Here is a 19977-nt window from a genome sequence, read left to right as displayed (position 1 = left end):
ATGGATACTGCGGAGGAAAAGGAATGAGAGTGAAAAAACGGGCACTGACGACGTCACAGCTCTATCCTTAGCCTCCCACTTGTTTTTTTTTTTCTTTAAGCGAAGAGCGCGCAAACGCGATCTGCTGCAGCCCCCACCAAAGTTCCAGGTGCCCTCTGCACTGAAGAAAGGGCAGCAGCAGAACAACATCCCTTCGACAGGCCGCTTCCCTTTGGCCCATGTTTTTCGCAGCCTTTTTTCTTGAATAAATATACTGCCAACGCCCTTCCCGCAGCTCCCTTATAAGACCTCCTCCTCCTTCGATGATGCCCGCTCGTGACTGAGTGCCCGCTCTCCATGTCCTCGTCCGCGCTCCTCGTCTCCGAAGACGCGTCGCGTGCGCGGTCCGGCATCTTGACGCCTACTTCCGAAGGCAGCCTCACCTTGAATCCGAGTCGTCCTCATGGGGCCTCTTCGCCGCGCGGCGATGTGAGGAAGTCGGGCGTCGCGGTGACGATGGAGCAGCTGCTCAAGCCGTCAATTGCCGTCAAGGTGGGAATTCTCAGTTTCAAGAACCTCATACCAAAAGTCCGGCCGTCAGTTGTGGCTGACTTCAAGGGTTCTACAGCCGCATCCGCCGAACCTGCATGTCCCGCCCCGCGTCCTGCACCCGTTGATGCTTCTGCCGCGCGAACACCTGCCGCTGTCCTATATCGACTTTGCTGCTTGCCACGGCGACTTCCCCCAGTCCCGGTTCTACGAATCCTACATCCACATCCTCGATCTCGAAAGCCGGCTGGGCCCCGCACCCATTGTGCTCGTCGCCCGTAACGAGTTGAGGGGCACGGCTTATGCTCTTGAGAGACAGTCCAATGGGCTGTATGTGCTCTGCAAATTGGCGCCATGGGCAGACCTGGAGAGCCTGGCGCAAAAGGCTACGGCTGTTAGATATGAACGACTTTCTCCCGTGAAAACGGAGCGTATTGAGCACCCCGGCGGCGAAGCACTTATAACCCCCCAGCTGCATGTCGAACAAAAGAAGAAGAGGGCTGCCATCGAGGCCATTCAGTCACAAATGAGGAAGCGCGTAAGATCACAGTCTGTGTCAACCGTCGGAATCATGACGAAAGAAGAAGAACCACAGGAGCCTGAGTCCCTGTTATCGCAGCTACCGTCACCAGACCTGAGCTCGGAACAGGCTCCCCTGCCAGGAGCTGAGGATCAAGTCAATCCCGTCAGCATGGCAAGTAGCGCAGAGGAGATCTTTGAGGGCATCAGAACTCATTATTTCGATGCGCTATACAAGTCCATGGTATGTGACTTGCATGTTCCGAGCTCAGTATTGTTCTACGTATCATTAATGCTTGCTCACATCGATGCAGGGATCACTTGCGTATTTCGCCAAAGGACCGCTATCTCGAGCTCGGTCGACATTCCACCTGGACCTGGAGTCGAATCTAGATATGGCTGACTTGATCGAGTTTCTAAAGAGTCTTATCCTCACAACAGTTCAAATTGACAAAAAATATCGCGAATCGATTCCAGAGATCATCGCCAAACTCAAAGACCGTATCGACAGTTCCGACGAGGGCCGCAAACGCAAGCGCAAGCCCAAGAAGATGAAGCTTGGCAAGAGTGGACTGTATCCTTTGGAGGATGAGAATGTCATGCGGTGGTGGGCTGTGAACAAGCCAGAACCGAATGACGACGGAGCTCCGATCACGCCGTCACAGATCAAGTCTCATGTTTCAATCCTGCGAACGAGAGAAACCAAACTGCAGATGATTCTCATCATGGAGATTCTTGCCCTTGAGCCTCTCAAAGCTGCTGGCGAAACTGGTGAGGCGAATCTGCCTACCCTACCTGGAGCTGCCGATTCTGGAGACCTGCTAGAGAATATTCTGCATCCTCAACCCAAGAAGAGAAACAAGCACAATCTTCCTGTTTTGCTGGATGTCCATGCCGATCGCCTCACCATCTGGCAGTCTACCGCGAGCGACGAGCAGCTGCTGCTTGAAGACGCCCCATCTTCACAGACGCCCCTGGACGGCAATCTGGACAAAAAGGCATCGTCCGAACCTCTGCGAGACTTCTGCGTCGATGTCATTATGCCCTTGTAAGCATCTGTGATCTCAAGTTCTGAGGTTTGCTTTTTTTGAGACTGACCTCTTCTAGCTTTTCCGCTCGCTTGCCTGAACTTTGCGACTCCATCAGCCGCAAGCTTGGAGGCCCTGTCATCAAAGCCCCGGTAAAGGCCAAGTCTTTGAAGAGACCCCCGGGGCCGCGAGATCTCAAGCCTGGCACTGTTGCTAGGCGGCCTCAGCCTCCCAACCCCCGCAAGACGCTGCAGCGCGCCCTTTCAACAGAACAGCAGAACCGGAGGAGCATCTCGAGGGGCCCCAGCAACGCAATTGCTCTTTTGCGATCAGCCACTTCCACTACCCTTCCAACCATCAAACGGGAGAGCTTGGATCCAGCCGGTCCCATGTCACTACTTCCCACTGACTCTCAGAGAAGGGCTCAATCCCTATCACGAAGCAATAGTATGAACAATCCCTTCGATGCTAGAGCTAGCAAAAAGGCGGAAGTGGAGACCGAGCTCAAGGAGGCTATCTCGGCGCTGAGGAAGCCCAATCGGGAAGTTGTGGGCAAAGCGATGGCTGAGGCAGATGAGCGTAAAGCATCGACCAGTCTCGCCACAAAGCGTAATTTATTTCCCCGGTTTTGGAGTTTGAGAACGCGAGAACGCTAACCAGAGGAATCCAGGACTGAAAAGGGCGCCTCCTAGGAGTGCTATAGCTTCAGCCGTTCAGGTCAAGGCCACACCAGCGAATAATCGGTTCAAGAATATGATGCCTACCAAGTCGAACGGGGGTCAGGTTTTCTTAGAGGGCTTTGATGAGCTGATCCCCCCATCAAGTGTAACAGCCTTCGTCCCTTCGACGGGAAAGCGTCCTGCTCTTAGGGAAATATACAAACGAAGTCCATCCCCAGCGGCGGACACAGTAGGCGACACACCGACAAAGACATCGTCTAAGCCCAGCTTCATACGCCGACCTTTAGACGAACAATCAACGTTTCCGCCTTCCTCCCCCGCCATACAGAGAAGATCGGAATATGAAGATCTTGTAGTGACGGATAGCGCGGTCAAGCCTGCGAGGACGAGTGCCTACGAAGCCCCTGACTTGATGGAGACGCCGGTCAAGAAGACTACGCAGCAGCGGATGGATCTGTACGCAACTCCTCAGACGAAACAGCAAGAGCCAAAGGGGAAGATCGGGTCAATCTTTGACAGACTTGGATGGAATGACGACTTTGATGATTTATGAGACGGGAAACTTTATTTTCTTCACGCGTTCTGGCGAGCATAGTGGTCCTATGCCTCGTACTATGATATCCCCGGGGTGTTATGAGGATGATGGACTTCCCCTTATTTGAACGGGAAAGAAATACAAGCAAAAAGGCATAGGCGTCGGGCAATGGCAATTTCAAAGCATGACGGTAAATTGCATCAAGGAGTATTTGCTTCACAGAAGCGGCATGGCACACTATTGCAGCATATTTTGCGCATATGATTAGCAGGCAAGTTTGGCACAGATTAGAGTATGAATTTTGTATGAGAATGAAGAGAGAGAGAGAAATGTCAAAGATGCCTTGTGCGCTGGAATTCAGGCTGCCGCCGCTATGGGCTCTACTATCATAGTCGGCAAATCTCCAATGTCGACGTGCTCCTGCGATACCAGGTCCACCACCCGAATGGCCTCTAACCCAACGACGCCCTCTCGCAGCGCGAGGAACTGCAGCTCCACGACGTGGCATGCGCCCGGGGCCACGGGGCCAACGCGCGTATCGGCGCTGAGGCAGATGACTTCGGTCCCTTCGATGGAGGCGGTCTTTTGCACCGCGTGGATGACGTTCTCGTCCAGGACGGCATCCGCAATCTCCTTCTTGCCGCGGCGGCCGCCGCTGGAAGGGGGCCGGATGGGGCGGACCTCGTTGCGGCGGCGCTTGGGGATGGCGACGAGGGCGAGCTTGCGCGGGGGCCGGGAGTTTGCCTTTTCGGAGGAGCGGTTGACGACGTAGACGGTCCAGGAGAAAACGTCGCCGGGGCGGACGGGGTGCGGGGGCGCGGTGAAGGACATTGTGATGCCGAGGTCGGGCACGGCGGCGTCGGTGCGGTTGGTGGAGGCCTCGAGCGTGGGGAGGGCGTCCGGGCGGATGGCGGACGGGGACTTGAGGTGGGTGATGGCGGCGGCAGCGCTGCCAATGGAGAGCTGGGTCGGGCGGTGGGCGCGCTGGATGCCGGACTCGGAGGCGGTGCCGAAGCTGGGGTTGACGGGGAGGGAGAAGTCGAGGCCGGTGGTCCAGCTCATGGTGAGGCTCGGGGTGCAGACGCCCGGGATGACGTTCACAGAGGCGGCGATGGCGATCTCAAGGCTGCCCGAGGTGTCTCGGGGCAGGGTCGTCTCGGTCTGCTGGGGCCGGATGTGGTAGAGGAGGGTGACGTGGTCGTGGGAGACGCAGCTCAGGGGCAGGGCGAGGCCGGCCTCGTCGTTGAGGTTCTCGACGGTGCCGTTGGGGGTCGTTAGCTTGATGCTGTTGAGGAGGGCCTCGCAGTTGAAGTGGGAGGTGAAGTCGATTTCGAGCAGGGCGACGATGGACCGGCTCAGGGGGATCGTGCTGGGGCGGGAGAAGCGTATCCTCGTGTGCAGCACCGGAAACACCCTGATGCTCAGCTGCGGCAGCGTCCGGAGGCGGGTCATGAAGTCCTGCTGCCGCGTGACGGGGGCGACTCGAGAGACTCGCAGCGCGGATAGCCGCGGCTTGACGCCGTTGAGGGAAGGGTCGCTGTTGAAGGCCTCGAGCAGGTTGAAGCCCGACGGCATGCCGCTCGTGAGGTAGCCGACTTCCGGGGCGATGGGCTCCGTCCAGAGATCCGGGTCGAGGCTCGCGGATGCTGAGAAGACGACCGAGGGGGTGTGAAGGCGCATTCGGGGTCTTATGAGGAGCACGGGGAGCTTCCACATGGCGTAGACGTGCTGAGGGTCGTCTTCTTCTTCTTCTTCTTCTTCCTCTTCCTCTCCGCCTTCTCTGTCGCCATTTCTTTGACGCTTTTCTTCGAGGACGAAAGGCTTCTTTGTCTCCTGTAGCCGCCCGCTGAAGATGGTCTCCGAAGCGTTGGGCGAGTTGTAGTCAGGGAGGACGCCATTGGCCACCTGGGCTTCCAAGGAGATGTTTATCCTACTCAGATGGTAGTCTAACTCTCTTCTCGGAAGCCATGGCGTCTTTAGTACTAGCAAGACATCAACAGTCTCGTCTGTAAATATTGATTTCCCTGTTAGCCGGCTGCGTTTGGTTTACATCTAGACTCTCACCCAGTTATGAGCGGTGAGGTCGGACTGCGGGCTCTTACCGAAGAACAACGTGTCTCTCTGCTCTATCCATTCAGATATGGCCTTGGAGCCATCGAATCCTTCAAAGGCCCTCTCTAGGTTGATGTCGGTCTCGGAGGGCACGAGATATGTCAGGTAGGAGTTGTTGATGAGGTCAGTGGCCGCATTGGTGGTGGATATCGTTAACTGAACAGGAGTGAGCGGCCCAGGAGTCGCAGGATTGCTGCGGGCTGACATGGCGGAATGAGGGAGGTATAGTGAGGTAGTATTGACGAAGAATGCAATTAGAGTAGGTGCTTCTTCACTCTGCTCATGGATTATAAAGATAATACATGTAATAATAGTTCTAATGATACTGAGAAAACATCGAGTCCAATGAATGAGACCACATGAAGCCACAATAGTACCAAGTATTAGATTGCAGCATTACCTCACCCCCGTAATACCGCTAAGTTCCAGCGTCTGCATCCCCTCTGATAAGCCCATAAAGCCGCTACAGGCCCGAATCTGGAGCCCCGATTGAGCGCTTTCCGGATAGTTGCATACAGAATCCCCGACGTGGCCCGTGCGCGCTGGAAAGATCAATGTGCGTGTCTCGCGCAATTGCTTGCACCCAAAGCTTTCGCCTCGAAATTTTGGCACAATCGCAGCTTCACCCCCCAAACATCCTGATAGCCAGCCATCACCACCTTCGCCCTGCGCTTGCTGAGGCGCGCTATCTCCAGAAGACGTTCGCCTGCGAGCATCTCAATCTCCATCGCGTTTTCCCTGCCTCGACGAAGCTGCTCTGCTCGCAAAATCTCCAGCACCTGCGAGGATGAACGGCTTCGCGCCTCCTTTCGCTCAGCCGGCATCGGTCTGGCAAGAGCACAAGACGCCTGAGGGCCGAGCCTACTATTACAACTCTGTTACCAAAGTTACGCAATGGACCAAGCCGGAGGAGTTGATGACGCCGGCGGAGGTGAGTTGTGGTTTCTTTTCCGAGTCTTGCTTCTGACCAACTTTGGACCTGTTGAACGCTGCTAACCTCTCGTTTTCTTCCTCCACAGCGCGCTCTCCTGTCTCAGCCATGGAAAGAGTACACCGCGGAGGGCGGTCGCAAGTACTGGTACAATACCGAGACGCAGCAGAGCTCTTGGGAAATGCCCGAGGCATTCAAAAAGGCTCTGGGATCGACTGGTGGGCCGAGCAACCCCGTTCCCCAGACTACTCCTACTCCATACACGCAGAGTGGCGGTTATCCAGCTGCAGGACATGACTACCCGCGCGACTCCCGCGACGCTCGCGATGCCCGTGACGCTCGTGACGCTCGTGACGCTCGAGAACCCTACCCCGAATCTCGCCGATTGACCTACGGCGACGAGCCCAAGTCGCAGCAGCAAGCCTTCGTCCCCGCCTCGAATGATCCAGAGTATGCCACTCCCGAAGAGGCCGAGGCGGCCTTCGTCAAGCTGCTGAAGCGAAGCGGCGTCCAGCCAGACTGGACCTGGGAACAAACCATTCGTGCCACCGCCAGGGACCCGCAGTTCCGCGCCATTAGGGATCCGAAAGACCGAGAGGAGGCCTTCAACAAGTACTGCCAGGACGTGCGACTCCAGGACGCAGAGCGCGCCAAAGAGAGACAGGCGAAGCAAGCAGTCGACTGGGAAACGATGTGCAAGCGACACCCTGAGATTACCCACAAGACCCGATGGAAGACGGCCAGGCCTATGCTCGAGGGAGAGACCATTTTCCGTTCCACTAATGATGAGAACGAGCGCCGACAGCTCTTTGAGGAGTATATCATCAAACTCAAAAAGGCTCACAAGGAACAGCAGGCTAGCCAGAAGAAGAGTGCCATGGACGGTCTTATCGACCTGCTTCCGAAGCTCAACCTCGCGCCGTACACGCGCTGGGCGGATGCCAGAGAAATCATCTCCTCCACCCCTGCTCTTCAAGAACAGGAGAAGTATAGAACCCTCAGTCAATTTGACATCCTGACTGCCTTCCAAAATCACATGAAAGGTCTGGAGCGCGCCTTCATTGAGTCTAAGCAGGAGGAGAAGAGCCGAAAGTTCCGCAAGGAGCGCAAGGCGAGAGATGCTTTCAAGGCCCTGCTCGAGTCTCTCCGCAAAGAAGGCAAAATCAACGCCGGCACCAAATGGAGCCAGATTGTCCCTCTTATCAAGAGCGACGAACGCTACCTGACCATGGTCGGCCAGCTCGGTTCGAGTCCTCAAGAACTATTTTGGGATGTGATTGAAGAGGAAGAGAGGGCGCTCCGTGGCCCTCGAAACATTGTGATCGACGTCCTCGAAGTGAGTGTCTTCCCGGCTGTCGCATCCTCGCATCTGCTCTTTTTCCAGTTACTGACTCGGTGGATAGGACAAGCGGTTTGAACTCACCCCAAGTAGTGATCTTGAGGAATTTCTCTCCGTCATGAAAGATGATCACCGTACGGCTAACATTAATCGTGACACGCTCCAACTGATTTTCAACCGCGTAAGGCAACCCCGTGTGCTACCGCTCGTTTTGTGCCGTCGGGTCATGCTAACATACTTGTCTCATCAGCTGCGTGAGAAGCGAGCCTCCAAGCGCGAAGATGACAGAAAGCCCGACCGACAGCAGCGTCGGGCCATCGACGATCTTCGTGCGTACATTAAGCGTTTAGAGCCGCCGGTCACGCTGAGCGATACATATGACAAGGTACGACCTAGACTACTGAAATCAGACGAGTTCCAGGCCGTCACTTCGGAAGAGTTTCGGCGAAGGGCCTTTGAGAAACACATCCACAGACTACGCGAGAAGGACGAAGCAGACCGCACCTACCGAGGGCACGAACGAGCCTCCGTCGAGAGAGACGTGCCGAGACGCGATAGGGATCGATCTCGCGGTGAGCGTTCACATCGCGGTGGCGGCCGTGGTGGCAGGCGCAGCCGTAGCCCAGAACCCGATGCATACGAGGCAGACAGGCGAAAGGCGATAGCTGAGCGCGAGCGAAACCATCGCAAGTCGACCATGGCAGAGAACCTTTTAGCAACTGACCGTGGTCGTCTTTCGCCGCCGCCATCACGCCGCGAGCGCGATCGTGAACGTGACCGAGATCGAGACCTGGACCGCCCCCCTCGCCCCAGGCGCGATGACGATGCCTTTTATGACCGCGAGCGCAGAGATCGGGAAGAGGACAGAGAGAGGCTCTACCGCCGCCGCGCTGATCGAAGTTCGTACGACGAGCTCCCGTATGGCGATGAGCGCCCGTCGGCTCCGCGTCGTCGTCGTCCCGAAGAGGAAGACGACTATGCTCGCCGAGATTCACGAGACTCAAAGGTACGTGTAGCCAGCATCATGCACCATCGTCCCCCCATCACCCTTTGCCCTATGTACTCACACACGATACAGAGACTCAGAAGAGACCGATCACGTGAGCGCACCCCCCCTCGTGAAGGACGCCAACCACGCAACAGAACCCCAGAGCCACCCAAGGACGTCCGCAGCGGTAGCGAAGAAGGAGAAATTGAGGAGTAGTCAACCCCAGCCTCACACCTTCCACTGTCTGGCGGCGAGTAAGCTTTGTTTCTTTGCACATTTTTTACTACCTCTCCCATGGATCGTAAAAGCCAAATCCAAGGACCACGGACCGCGGACCAAAACCAGAAAAAAAAAAAAAACAGGAACAAAAACATTGGGAAGGGAAAGACCAAAGGAAAAATGGTGTAAGCTTTTTCATGCGTATGACTCTTTCTGGACGTCGTAGTCAGTCAGGACAAGCTTTTGTTTGACGAGGATAGCTTCGTTTTTGCTTCTTCGAAAACCCATCTTGTTGGAGTCTTGTTTGAGTCATGATAACAAGCACCTTGTCTAAGTACACTGTCTGAATACATACATCTCGGTCCTCTTCCTCTCTCTTTGCGACCTCTGATAGTATGCGATATCTCTGAGGTTCACGTCTCCTTATCTTCCAGACCTTGACTTGAGGTACGAAGAGCACACACACCTTCCAACCTTGGACTCTTAACAAAGTCACATCTTGAGGAAATATGCACGTCACCACATACTTTTGGAGATCTTGTAAACGACCAAATCAATTTATTCTCATCAGTAACTTTTTGACAACTCTTCTGTCTATGAGATAGTCTCCCGCGAGGTAGGAAACCCGACGGCAGCCATCCTGCTTGATCCATTGTCCCTCCATCTGCGGGAACGTCCTCTACTCAAGAGATCACTTTTTTTTTGCTGTAGATTTCCCGCAGGACCAGACAACAGGGGATAGGCTGCCGTCGCCAACGTTACTCATCTGGGTCGTCGTCCTCGCTGACGCCGTCCATCTGTGTTCCAACCTCGTGGTCGCCTCCGTCTCCGCGAATGGCATTTACATGCGAAGGAGGAGAACGAGTGCTACTGCCGGTTGGAGATGCGTCACGCTGCTGACGTTGGTGGTGCTGACTGGGGCTGCCCTCTTCAAGCAGTCTCCTCGGGCTTCTCCTCCAAGAAGAACTAGAAAACGGAGAATATTAGCATCAAAGACTCGGAGAAGATGGAGATGAAGAAACTTACGAAGTTGCCGCTCAGCTTCTGTTCCTGGTCAAGCTGAGAGCCTGACTTGTTGATACGAGGACGGTAGTTGGTCGGGTCGCGACGGAAGGTGACGTCCAGGTTCTTCAAGAAGGCGTTGCAGCCGGTGAGGAGCGACTCGGGCCTGTTGGCGTGGGCGTCGATACCGGGCTTGCCGTCGAAGACAATGACGCGATCGGCAAGATAGGTGGCCATGATGAAGTCGTGCTCGACAACGAAGGCGGTCTTCTTGGAGTGCATGATGAAGCGCTTGATGACGCGGGAGGCGATGATACGCTGCTCGGAGTCGAGGTAGGCAGAAGGCTCGTCAATGAGGTAGATATCCGCAGGCATGCCCAGAGCAAGAACAATGGCAACACGCTGCAATTCACCACCGGACAGGTTCTTGACTTCCTGGTCAATGAAGTCATCGAGCTTGAGGGGCTTGACCACATCAGTCTGGAACTGGGGAGACAGGAAGGCCGCCTTGATCTTCTTGAAGAAGAGCTGGCGAACAGTACCCTCGAACTTGGGAGTGATGGTCTGGGGCTTCATGCTGATCTTCATATCCGGGACTGAGCGCTTGCTATCGGGCTTGAGGGCACCAGCAAGCAAACGGCAGAAGGTGGTCTTGCCAGTTCCGTTCTCTCCCATCATGACAATGATCTCAGAATCGGTGAACTCTCCGGCATCAATGCGAAGTCGGAAGTTGCCCAGAGTCTTCTCCATGCTGGGGTACTGGAAGGCACGAGACTTGTCAATGGCAATCTCATCGGCAGCCTCGGCAAGACGGAAGGTGAGGGACTCGTCACGGAATCGCAAGTTCTCCGTGGGGATGTGGCCATCGAGGAAGATGTTGATACCTTCACGAACAGAGTGAGGCAGAGTGACGACACCATAGATGGCGGGCTGTCCGTAGAGAACGCAGACGTAATCGGACAGGTAGTCGAGGACGGACAGATCGTGCTCGACGACAATGACATAGTCATCGTCACGGAGCAGCGAACGAATCATCTTGGCGGCGCTCAGACGCTGCTTGACATCGAGGTAGGAAGAGGGCTCGTCAAACATGTAGACATCGGCCTTCTGCACGCAGACAGTACCAATGGCGAAACGCTGGAGCTCACCACCAGAGAGCAGGGTAATGTCTCGGTCCATGATGTGGCCCAGCTCGAGGACGCTGGTCACCTGGTCCATGTTTCCGAGCGAGTGTCGGCTCTCAAGAAGCTTCCTGACGCTCTTCTCGGGGCCGCGGACAGCCTTGGGGATCTGGTCCACATACTGGGGCTTGACAACAGCCTTGAGGTCGTCTTCCAGCAGCTTGGTGAAGTAGTCTATAATAGGGTTAGATATGCTGGCCAAGAGCAAGAGGGGTTATCCTGGGGGTGGCATTGTTCTATCACTTACTCTGGAGCTCAGAGCCACGAAAGTACTTGATGACGTCCTCCCAGTCAGGGGGGTTGTCGTGGCGGCCCAAGTTGGGCTTGAGCTTTCCGCTGAGAATCTTCAACGCGGTACTCTTACCAATACCGTTGGTTCCGACAAGACCAAGCACCTGGCCGGGTCGCGGCATCGGCAGGCGGTGCAGCTTGAAGCTGTTGGGGCCATAGCGGTGGGTGACTTGGCTCTCGAGGTTGGTGGGCAGGTTGATGATGGTAATGGCGTCGAAGGGACACTTCTTGGGGCAGATACCGCAACCGATACACAGCGACTCGGAGATGAAGGCAAGGCGAGACTCGGGAGTCACCTCGATACAGAGCTTGCCACTGCGGACCACAGGGCACGACTTCTTACACTCCTGGCGACACTTGCGAGGACGACACTGTTCCGAGGGGCCAGGGGTCAGCAAGCCGGGTTCATGGCGGGGTGGTTGGCGGGGTGCGCAGGATTTGAGCGTGTCTTCTCTCTCGTAGACGAGGCGGCGAACTTACTTTGTCGGTATTGACAATGGCGATACTAGGAGCCACGGGTTAGCAACAGCTCTATTATGCCAATCCGCCCACCGATGCATCTTGCCGTTGGTACATACCGAGTGAGCTTGTCGGCCATGGTGGAGGATGGCAATCAATCCGTCTGCCTGATGTGCTTGTCCGGATGTCTTCGTCTAGGGCAGCGACGGGCTTCGGCTGGGCGGCGCTCGTGAAAAGCAAAGATCCCTCAGCGGAAGCTGTTGAGAAGGATCAGCAGCGAGGCGATGACGCGAGAGAGGTTCACGACAAGAGAGAAAAATCAGAATCCACGGCAGAGTGGGCGGTTTTAGCTCTTGCAGCAGAAAAAGCACCAAGATGTGTGGTCATCAATTTTTCTCGCGCTGTGAATGGCGGGGCAGGGCAACCGGGGGCAGCTGGGCGCGTTGTTAGCTGTGGCGCCGGGGAGAGGTACCGCGGCTGCGGATTTGGCGCGCTGAAGGACCTTGCTGGATTGGCGTCGCTACCAGGCCACCCAACCACGATGGTGGGAAAAAGAGGGACCTCGGAGATGAATAAGCGCATGGAAAGCGACCGCATGAGCACCTGCGAATAGCTTCACTTTTACGTTGTGTACAACAGCTTGATTATCTTGATTTTGCTGCCTTGTATCTGCTGTGTTGTCCCTCATTTGGCTGAAAGACCGATGATACGAATGGGTCTTTAGCGACGCCCAGGCTCAAGGTACCTATTACCTTGGTAGGCATCTAGTCGGAAGTTGCCTGTATATCGGTTCAATCAGACTGGTAAAAGGCGTCAATTGTCAGCAATGAGCCTTCACTTGCGGTGATTGTGATGGATGACAAGGCTGGCCAAGACAAGATGTCGAGTCGTGTTATCTCTATTATTATATCTCGAGATCTCTATGCGTGTCTTTGGTATCGTATGCGGATTTCTATAAGCCAAGGTACCTGACAACAGTGTCATGCACATTTCCTGTAAAACATGGGTAGGCACCTGTCCTCCGTTCCGAGTCAATGGATGCATGTGGACATCAGCTAATGGTCTCCTTCTTTCTCTTGCTAGGTACTTCTCTTGTCAAGACCAATCTACAAACTAGGTACTGTCAGTCCCTTGCTACTTTGATCATGGCATAAGGTAGTCTGCAAGCGGCTGGATGGCGGAATATCTCAAGCTACTGGAACCCTTGTCAGAGGTCTGGAGAAACATCCGTCTTTCTTGTTACTTTAAAAAACCATGCCAAAATCTCTCAAGTGCATTTCGAGCTCAAGCCAGTTAGCTTACTCTTTGTTCGGTGAAAAATGCGTCACTTTGTGCTGAGGCTCATGTTAGATGTTTTTTGAGTTTCTACCACGCTCAGAGCAAGGTCAGGAAAGTAAACTTCAGGGCGATGAGTCTAAGAGCAAATGGGTTCATTGTGGCTTTTTGTGTGATATAATATTCGGTCTTCGTCCACCATCTGTGCGTTCTCTTCAGTTTCTTCCCGTCTTCTCACTTTCCACAGCCTGAACAGCGCGTTTCGTCAACTTCTCACATTGCCGACTCGCTTTTTCTCACCTTTGAAGCCAGTCGTCTTCCCCAGTCCATTGAGAGCGGATGGGCCATACCCCGTACTTGTATGCCCAAAATCTCTTCCCCGTTTGAAACAATACGCGACAATTGATGTCACATACCGTCAGTTCAATTGTCATTATCATTGCCGTTCACGACAATATCACTTGCGAATACCCATTCATGATACATCTTTCACAATCACCGTCACCACCTCCTCGTCCGCGACTATACATAAGGTACTGACTCACTGTCTTCTCAGGAAAAGAACAACCCAAGTACCTCTATCACGAGGAAAGAGAATTCAACAGGTAAGCAATCCGCTGGTTTCGCATCAATCCCTTCCAACCTCAACCCTCTGCAGCGCCAGAATCCCCAGGTTCGCAGGTCCAACAGCGGGACGCACGTGACTTGCAGCGGTCTCCTAGCGGCTTCAGCAGTCAGCAGAGCGCCAACCCGCCCCAACAGGGCTTGGCTTGGGTACAAACACGCCGGCCGAGCATTCGGCCCTCCGCCCCGTTGCCTCCAATTCTTTCCTGCCTCTCTCCACCAGCGCATTTTTGTCACCTCCGGCCGTCTCTCGACACCTCAGCCCTCGTCGCCCTTCCGCCCGCCGGAGCATCGCCAGACTCGCCCAAACGAGCCTGTGGCCTCCTGTCACTCCCTGAGGTGCCGCGGCTCATTGAATGATTGCCGGTGAGTCGCTGCCGTCTCCTTTGCACTCGCTGTTGCCGCCCGCAGCCCTGTTGCCCTGCGTCTCTGCCCGCTGATCCAGCACACGACTCGACCCGGACGCGTCCGTCGACCGGCTCCTCGGGGCCTGGATCCAGCCCGGGCGACGTTTGTTTTGATGGAATTGTCCGCTGCCGGTGATGCCGATGCTTCCTGGGCCTCCAGACGGGCTCCCAGGCGGTGGCCAGGCCCCCAATTGCTTGTGCCGGCGTCTGTCAGCCCTGCGAGCACTTACACACGAGGGCGGCCTTGAATTCGCATGGCCTCACGATTCTGGCGCAGTGCTGCTTCTGCGGCTCTTGGTCGCGAGTCGCCGAACTCTTGTCTCACCGCCTCTTCATTGGGGCGGACGCGTAACCTCAATGTCATGGTGCTAACTGCCGTCGGCTGTGTAGGAGTTCCATCTTCGCGGATATCATCACCATGTCCTCTCCCAGCGAGGGGGACCCCTCCAATGAGAATCTGTCGCCGGACGACTCCATGACATTCTCAGCCGTCGCAGACCAGCAGGGGAACGAGAGCGACATCTCCGAAGGCCTGGATGCCCCCAACAGCCCCTCTCAACAACCGTCTCCCTCCGATGCCGAAGCTTCAAACGACGAGGCTGCCGACCGCGCAGATGTCGATCATCACATGTCGGAAAGCGAAGCCTCGAGTGTAGCTGACGCGTCGGACGATGGCGATTTCGATATGCAAGCTACCTCTCCTTCCCAGCAAGCCAATGACGAAGAGGACGAAAACGAAGACGAAGACGATGTCACAGCCGGCCGTGCCAGCTCTTCAGACTCCAACCGAGCAGCCAAGCGCAAAGCTCCAGTTGAGGACGAATACATGAAGGCCAATCCCGAGCTGTATGGTCTTCGGAGAAGTGTATGACCCTCTTCACCCCGAAGCCCTTCCCCGCTCTACCCTCTTTTTGTGATCTCGACCACTGACCTCATCCCCTCATTCCAGACTCGTCCTCGAGAGCAGCGCAAATCAATGGTATGCTATCTGACTATCTGAACCGGTTCGGCTTGTCGCGTCGTGTGCTAAACGTACCAGATCATATCGGAATCAGAATCAGATGTTGCGCCAACAAGTCGTCGCCAGAACAAGCGCCGCCGCGTTGGAAGCTCCCACACGTGTGAGTCTTGACGCCCCTACTCGTACTGGACTTCAAGCTAACTGCACCGAGCTGTAGCCTCGAAAAGGGAAACACCAGTCCTGCCACCCTCGGCCAACGATTCCGACTCGGATGACGCCGACACATATGGCGGAGCTCGCGCCAAGAGCCAACGGAAAAAGGCGAGGCAGCAGCTCGAGAGACAACCAGTCTTGGCCCTTGCCGAGAAGCGGTGGTCAAGCCGCCGTGCGGCGCAACAAGTCGCAGAAGGCGGTTACCACGAGAGCGACTTTGAAGATGAAGATGAGGAGGACGCGGAGCTTGCCGCATCCTACTACACTACCGACTATGTCGACAACTCGCCCTACATTGAAAAAGTCGTCAAGCATCGGCTCAGAGACGGCCACGAGCTCACCTACGACTCTACTCGCAACGACTTTGAATACTTCATCAAGTGGCAGGGAAAGTCCCACCTGCATGATACGTGGGAGCTACTTGAGAATCTCCGCAACGTTCGCGGCTTTCGCAAGGTTGAAAACTACTTCAGAAAATTTGTCGACCAGGAGCTTGACATTCGGTTTGGAGATGATATTCCTCCCGAGACGAAGGAGCAGTTCTTCCTCGATCGCGACCGAGATGAGGAGGCTCTTGAAGACTACACAAAGGTTGAGCGGGTCGTCGCTGTACGGGACGGAGAAGATGACGACGAGTACTACGTCAAGTGGAAGGGTCTCACCTACGAAGAGTGCACCTGGGAGGTCGCATCGGACATCAGCGCTCAGTTCCAAGACAAGATTGACCAGTACATCGACCGAGCCTCAAGGTCCTGGCAGTCGGACAAGAAGGAGACCAACCTCGACACCCGGTCCAAGATGACCAAGCTGGAGAAGCAGCCCGATTTCATCGTCGGCGGCGAGCTGCGTGAGTTCCAGCTCAAGGGCCTCAACTTCCTCTGCCTGAACTGGACCCGCGGCAACAACGTCATCCTTGCCGACGAAATGGGCCTGGGCAAGACGGTGCAGACGGTGTCGTTCCTCAGCTGGCTGCGCAACGCCAGGCGCCAGGAAGGGCCCTCTCTTGTCGTTGCCCCGCTCAGTGTCATTCCTGCTTGGTGCGACACATTCAACAACTGGTCACCAGACATCAACTACGTGGTCTACCTCGGACCAGAGGATGCTCGCAGCATCATTCGCGAGAATGAGCTCCTGGTCAATGGTAACCCCAAGAAGCCAAAGTTCAACGTCCTGGTCACCTCCTACGAGTTCATTCTGCAGGACTGGCAGTTCCTTCAGTCCATCAAGTGGCAGGTGCTGGCCGTCGATGAGGCGCATCGTCTCAAGAATAGCGAGTCTCAGCTATACCAACGCTTGCTGGGGTTCGGCATCCCCTGCAAGATTCTCATTACCGGCACTCCCATCCAGAACAACCTGGCCGAGCTGTCTGCCCTCCTCGACTTTTTGAACCCTGGCAAAGTGAGCATTGACGAGGACCTGGACTCTCTCTCCGCTGCCGACGCTCAAGAGAAGCTGCAAGAGCTTCACCGCTCCATTGCGCCGTATATCCTGCGGCGTACCAAGGAAACTGTCGAGTCCGACTTGCCGCCCAAGACGGAGAAGATTATCAGAGTCGAGCTGTCGGACGTGCAGCTGGAGTACTACAAGAACATTCTCACGCGAAACTACGCCGCCCTGTGCGATGCCACCAACGGCCACAAGAACTCCCTCCTCAACATCATGATGGAGCTGAAGAAGGTCAGCAACCACCCCTACATGTTCCCTGGAGCAGAGGAGAGGGTTCTGGCTGGCAGCACGCGTCGCGAGGATCAAATCAAGGGCTTGATTGCAAGCAGTGGCAAGATGATGTTGATTGATCAGCTTCTGTCCAAGCTGAAAAAGGACGGACACCGAGTCTTGATCTTCAGCCAGATGGTCAAGATGCTGGACATTCTTGGCGACTACCTCTCCCTCAGGGGCTACAAGTTCCAGCGACTTGACGGCACCATTGCCGCCGGCCCGCGACGCATGGCCATCAATCATTTCAATGCCGAGGACAGCGAGGACTTTTGCTTCCTGCTCTCGACTCGCGCGGGTGGTCTCGGTATCAACTTGATGACTGCAGATACCGTCATCATCTTTGATTCCGACTGGAATCCTCAAGCAGATCTGCAGGCGATGGCTCGAGCTCACCGCATTGGGCAGAAGCGGCCGGTCAACATCTACCGACTTGTTTCGAAAGAAACGGTGGAGGAAGAGGTCCTGGAGCGTGCCCGCAACAAGCTCCTCCTGGAATACCTGACCATCCAGGCTGGTGTTACCGATGATGGAAAAGCCAAGTTCAAAGAGGAGCTCAACAAGAAGGGCCTCAAGATTGACGGCCCCTCCACCTCGGAGGATATCCAGATGGTGCTGAAGATGCGATCCTCCAAGATGTTTGAACAGAGCGGCAACCAGCAGCGACTGGAGCAGCTCGACATTGACTCCATCCTGGAGAATGCCGAAATCACAAAGACCAAGGTTGACGACAAGATCAACCTGAGCAGTGGTGGCATTGACTGGGACAATTTCATGCAGATCACCGACGTCAAAGTAGATGACATCAACCTCGACTGGGACCAGATTATTCCCGCAGAGAAACTCGCCGAGATCAAGGCGGAAGAGGAGAAGAAGCAGCACGAGGATTATCTCGCACAGGTTGCAGCCGAAAGCGCGCCGAGAAGGGCGACGATGAAGAGTCGCACCAAAGAAACGGATCGTGCAGACCGCCTCAAGAAACGCCAGAGGGAGCAGCAGCAAGAAGAGGAAGAGCAGCGCGCCTTTTTGCGGGATCCCAAGCGCCCCCTGAACGACAAGGAACAGCGAAACTTGATCAAGGCCTACTTCCGGTTTGGTTCCATGGAAGATCGCAGCGCGGACATTATCCAAGAGGCCAAGCTTGGGGAGAGAGATCCCGAGTACGTCAAGTCGGTCCTAGACGACTTCATCAAGGCTGCCCAGCAGGCCGTAGATGACAACAGCGCCAAGCTGGCCGAGGAGGAGAAGAAGATGGGCAAGATGTTGACCAAGAAGGACAAGAAGGCAGTCCTGATCGACTTTGGCGAATTGAAAAAGGTCAATGCCGAGACGGCCATCGAACGGCCCAAGCAGCTGCAGCTTCTCCGCCAGGTGATTCAAAGCCATGCAGATTGGAGGACATTCCGGGTCCCCGACGCCACCAAGGCCGCCAACTATAGCTGCCCCTGGGGGGCGAAGGAAGATGCCATGCTCCTCGTCGGCATCGACAAGCACGGGTTCGGCGCGTGGGCCCAGATCCGCGACGACCCTGAGCTGGAGATGCAGGACAAGCTCTTCCTGGAAGAGCACCGAGTGGGAAAGAAGGAGGAGAGGTCCAAGGGCAACGACAAGCTCAAAGCTCCCGGAGCCGTCCACCTTGTGCGCAGGTCAGAATATCTCCTTTCCGTGTTGCAGTCCAAGCACTCGAATGATCGGTCGGCTCAGAAGGCGGTGGAGAATCACCATCGCAACAACAAGAAACTCCACGCGGTCAATGGCAATCGCAGCAGTAACCCGGCCACGGCCTCGTCAGGTCTCAAGAGACAGCGAGAGCGTGAAAAGGATCGAGGGTCGTCCGAACAGCATTCGCGCAATCCCGCAGAGGAGGGCGGACTGGCGAGGCTTGACTTCAAGCGCAAGCCTGCGTCTCACGAAGACGTTCGCAGCCCCAAACATCGGCGCTCCGAGGACCCGCGCCGGGCCAGCAAGACTGGGGATGAGCCTCGCGACAGCCGAGCCGAGAAGCGGCGGCACCGTGAAGACGACGATCGCCGTGCTGACAGATACCGCCACCGCGACGACTATCGTCGTGATGATTACCGACGAGACGACCGCCGAGACGACCGCCGAGATGATTACCGGCGCGATGACCGGCGCGATGACCGCCGAGATGACCGTCGTGATCGGGACCGGGACCGTGATCATCATCGCGACCGGGACCGTGAACGCGACCGTGAGCGGGAGCGGGATCGTGATCGCGACCACCACCGTGACCACCACCGGGAACGTGATCGGGACCATCACCGCTCAGACCGCGATCGAGATCGAGAGCGCAACCATGCAAGCCGGCCCTTGGACGAGCGCAGGGTCAAGGCACTGCGGAGGCTGGACGAGCTGCGACGCATTGGCGACGACAAGGATCAAAGAGCCAGGGACAATGATGCCATGATTTGGTTTCTCTTGAAGCCTGTCAGAGAGAATTTTGAGAAGATTTTATCGACGACCAAGGACAACGTCAGGTCGAGCAAGGAGCGCGCAGCCATCTTTGGCACTGAGCTGGTAGCCATCGGGTCGTTTCTTGATGAGAAGCTGCCGGCAACCATAGCGGATGATGGCCTGAAAAAGAACTTTTGGTACGTAGTCATTGACTTGCGGTTCATTTCTTTCTATGTACTGACATTTTTGCAGGGACTTTTTGGCAGCTCTCTGGCCCGTGGACGACACCACTCAGAGCGTCACAGGCGAACGGCTGAGCTCCATGTACCGCACACTCCACGCCCGCAACAAGGAGAAAAAGCAAGACCCTGGTGCCTCAAAGCTCAATGGCACACATCCTGTTCGGTGATCAACCACTGAAACAAACAAGAGTCAAAAAAAAAAAAAGAAAAAAAAATCTTCAAGGGTTCCTTGACGTCTAGATCTGTTCCGCGACGAGTTTATAAACAAAAGAACCTGACATTTACTTGCATCGTCTGGCGTTTGGTAACAGG

General features: G+C 55.5%; 5 protein-coding genes across 5 annotated transcripts; 3 read left to right on the top strand and 2 right to left on the bottom strand.

Annotated features, from left to right (window-relative positions):
- Positions 1 to 336: 336 nt before the first annotated feature.
- CCMA1212_001713 (uncharacterized protein) lies at positions 337 to 3308 on the top strand (the record flags this gene model as incomplete). The annotated part of the gene is made up of 5 exons (XM_073699131.1): positions 337 to 531; positions 608 to 1291; positions 1362 to 2095; positions 2155 to 2684; positions 2746 to 3308. 5 exons carry the CDS (start codon positions 337 to 339, stop codon positions 3306 to 3308), a joined length of 2706 nt encoding a protein of 901 aa, XP_073562490.1.
- A 339-nt stretch (positions 3309 to 3647) lies between these two features.
- Positions 3648 to 5609, bottom strand: CCMA1212_001712 (uncharacterized protein; the record flags this gene model as incomplete). Its single annotated transcript, XM_073699130.1, has 2 exons — positions 3648 to 5296; positions 5393 to 5609. 2 exons carry the CDS (start codon positions 5607 to 5609, stop codon positions 3648 to 3650), a joined length of 1866 nt encoding a protein of 621 aa, XP_073562491.1.
- Positions 5610 to 6189: 580 nt separating this feature from the next.
- CCMA1212_001711 (Pre-mRNA-processing protein prp40) lies at positions 6190 to 8876 on the top strand (the record flags this gene model as incomplete). The annotated part of the gene is made up of 5 exons (XM_073699129.1): positions 6190 to 6333; positions 6422 to 7669; positions 7737 to 7853; positions 7923 to 8678; positions 8751 to 8876. 5 exons carry the CDS (start codon positions 6190 to 6192, stop codon positions 8874 to 8876), a joined length of 2391 nt encoding a protein of 796 aa, XP_073562492.1.
- A 933-nt stretch (positions 8877 to 9809) lies between these two features.
- CCMA1212_001710 (Translation initiation factor RLI1) lies at positions 9810 to 11913 on the bottom strand (the record flags this gene model as incomplete). Its single annotated transcript, XM_073699128.1, has 5 exons — positions 9810 to 9845; positions 9906 to 11236; positions 11310 to 11724; positions 11834 to 11858; positions 11906 to 11913. The coding sequence occupies 5 exons, from the start codon at positions 11911 to 11913 to the stop codon at positions 9810 to 9812; spliced, it is 1815 nt and encodes a 604-aa protein (XP_073562493.1).
- A 2623-nt stretch (positions 11914 to 14536) lies between these two features.
- CCMA1212_001709 (Chromodomain helicase hrp3) lies at positions 14537 to 19832 on the top strand (the record flags this gene model as incomplete). The annotated part of the gene is made up of 5 exons (XM_073699127.1): positions 14537 to 14964; positions 15007 to 15097; positions 15158 to 15239; positions 15297 to 19620; positions 19676 to 19832. The coding sequence occupies 5 exons, from the start codon at positions 14537 to 14539 to the stop codon at positions 19830 to 19832; spliced, it is 5082 nt and encodes a 1693-aa protein (XP_073562024.1).
- Positions 19833 to 19977: the final 145 nt, after the last annotated feature.

Source organism: Trichoderma ghanense, assembly GCF_004382785.1.
Source record: "Trichoderma ghanense strain CCMA-1212 chromosome Unknown scaffold_1, whole genome shotgun sequence".
In the NCBI taxonomy this organism is placed as follows: Eukaryota; Fungi; Ascomycota; class Sordariomycetes; order Hypocreales; family Hypocreaceae; genus Trichoderma; species Trichoderma ghanense.
This window is presented reverse-complemented; position numbering and strand designations above follow the sequence as displayed.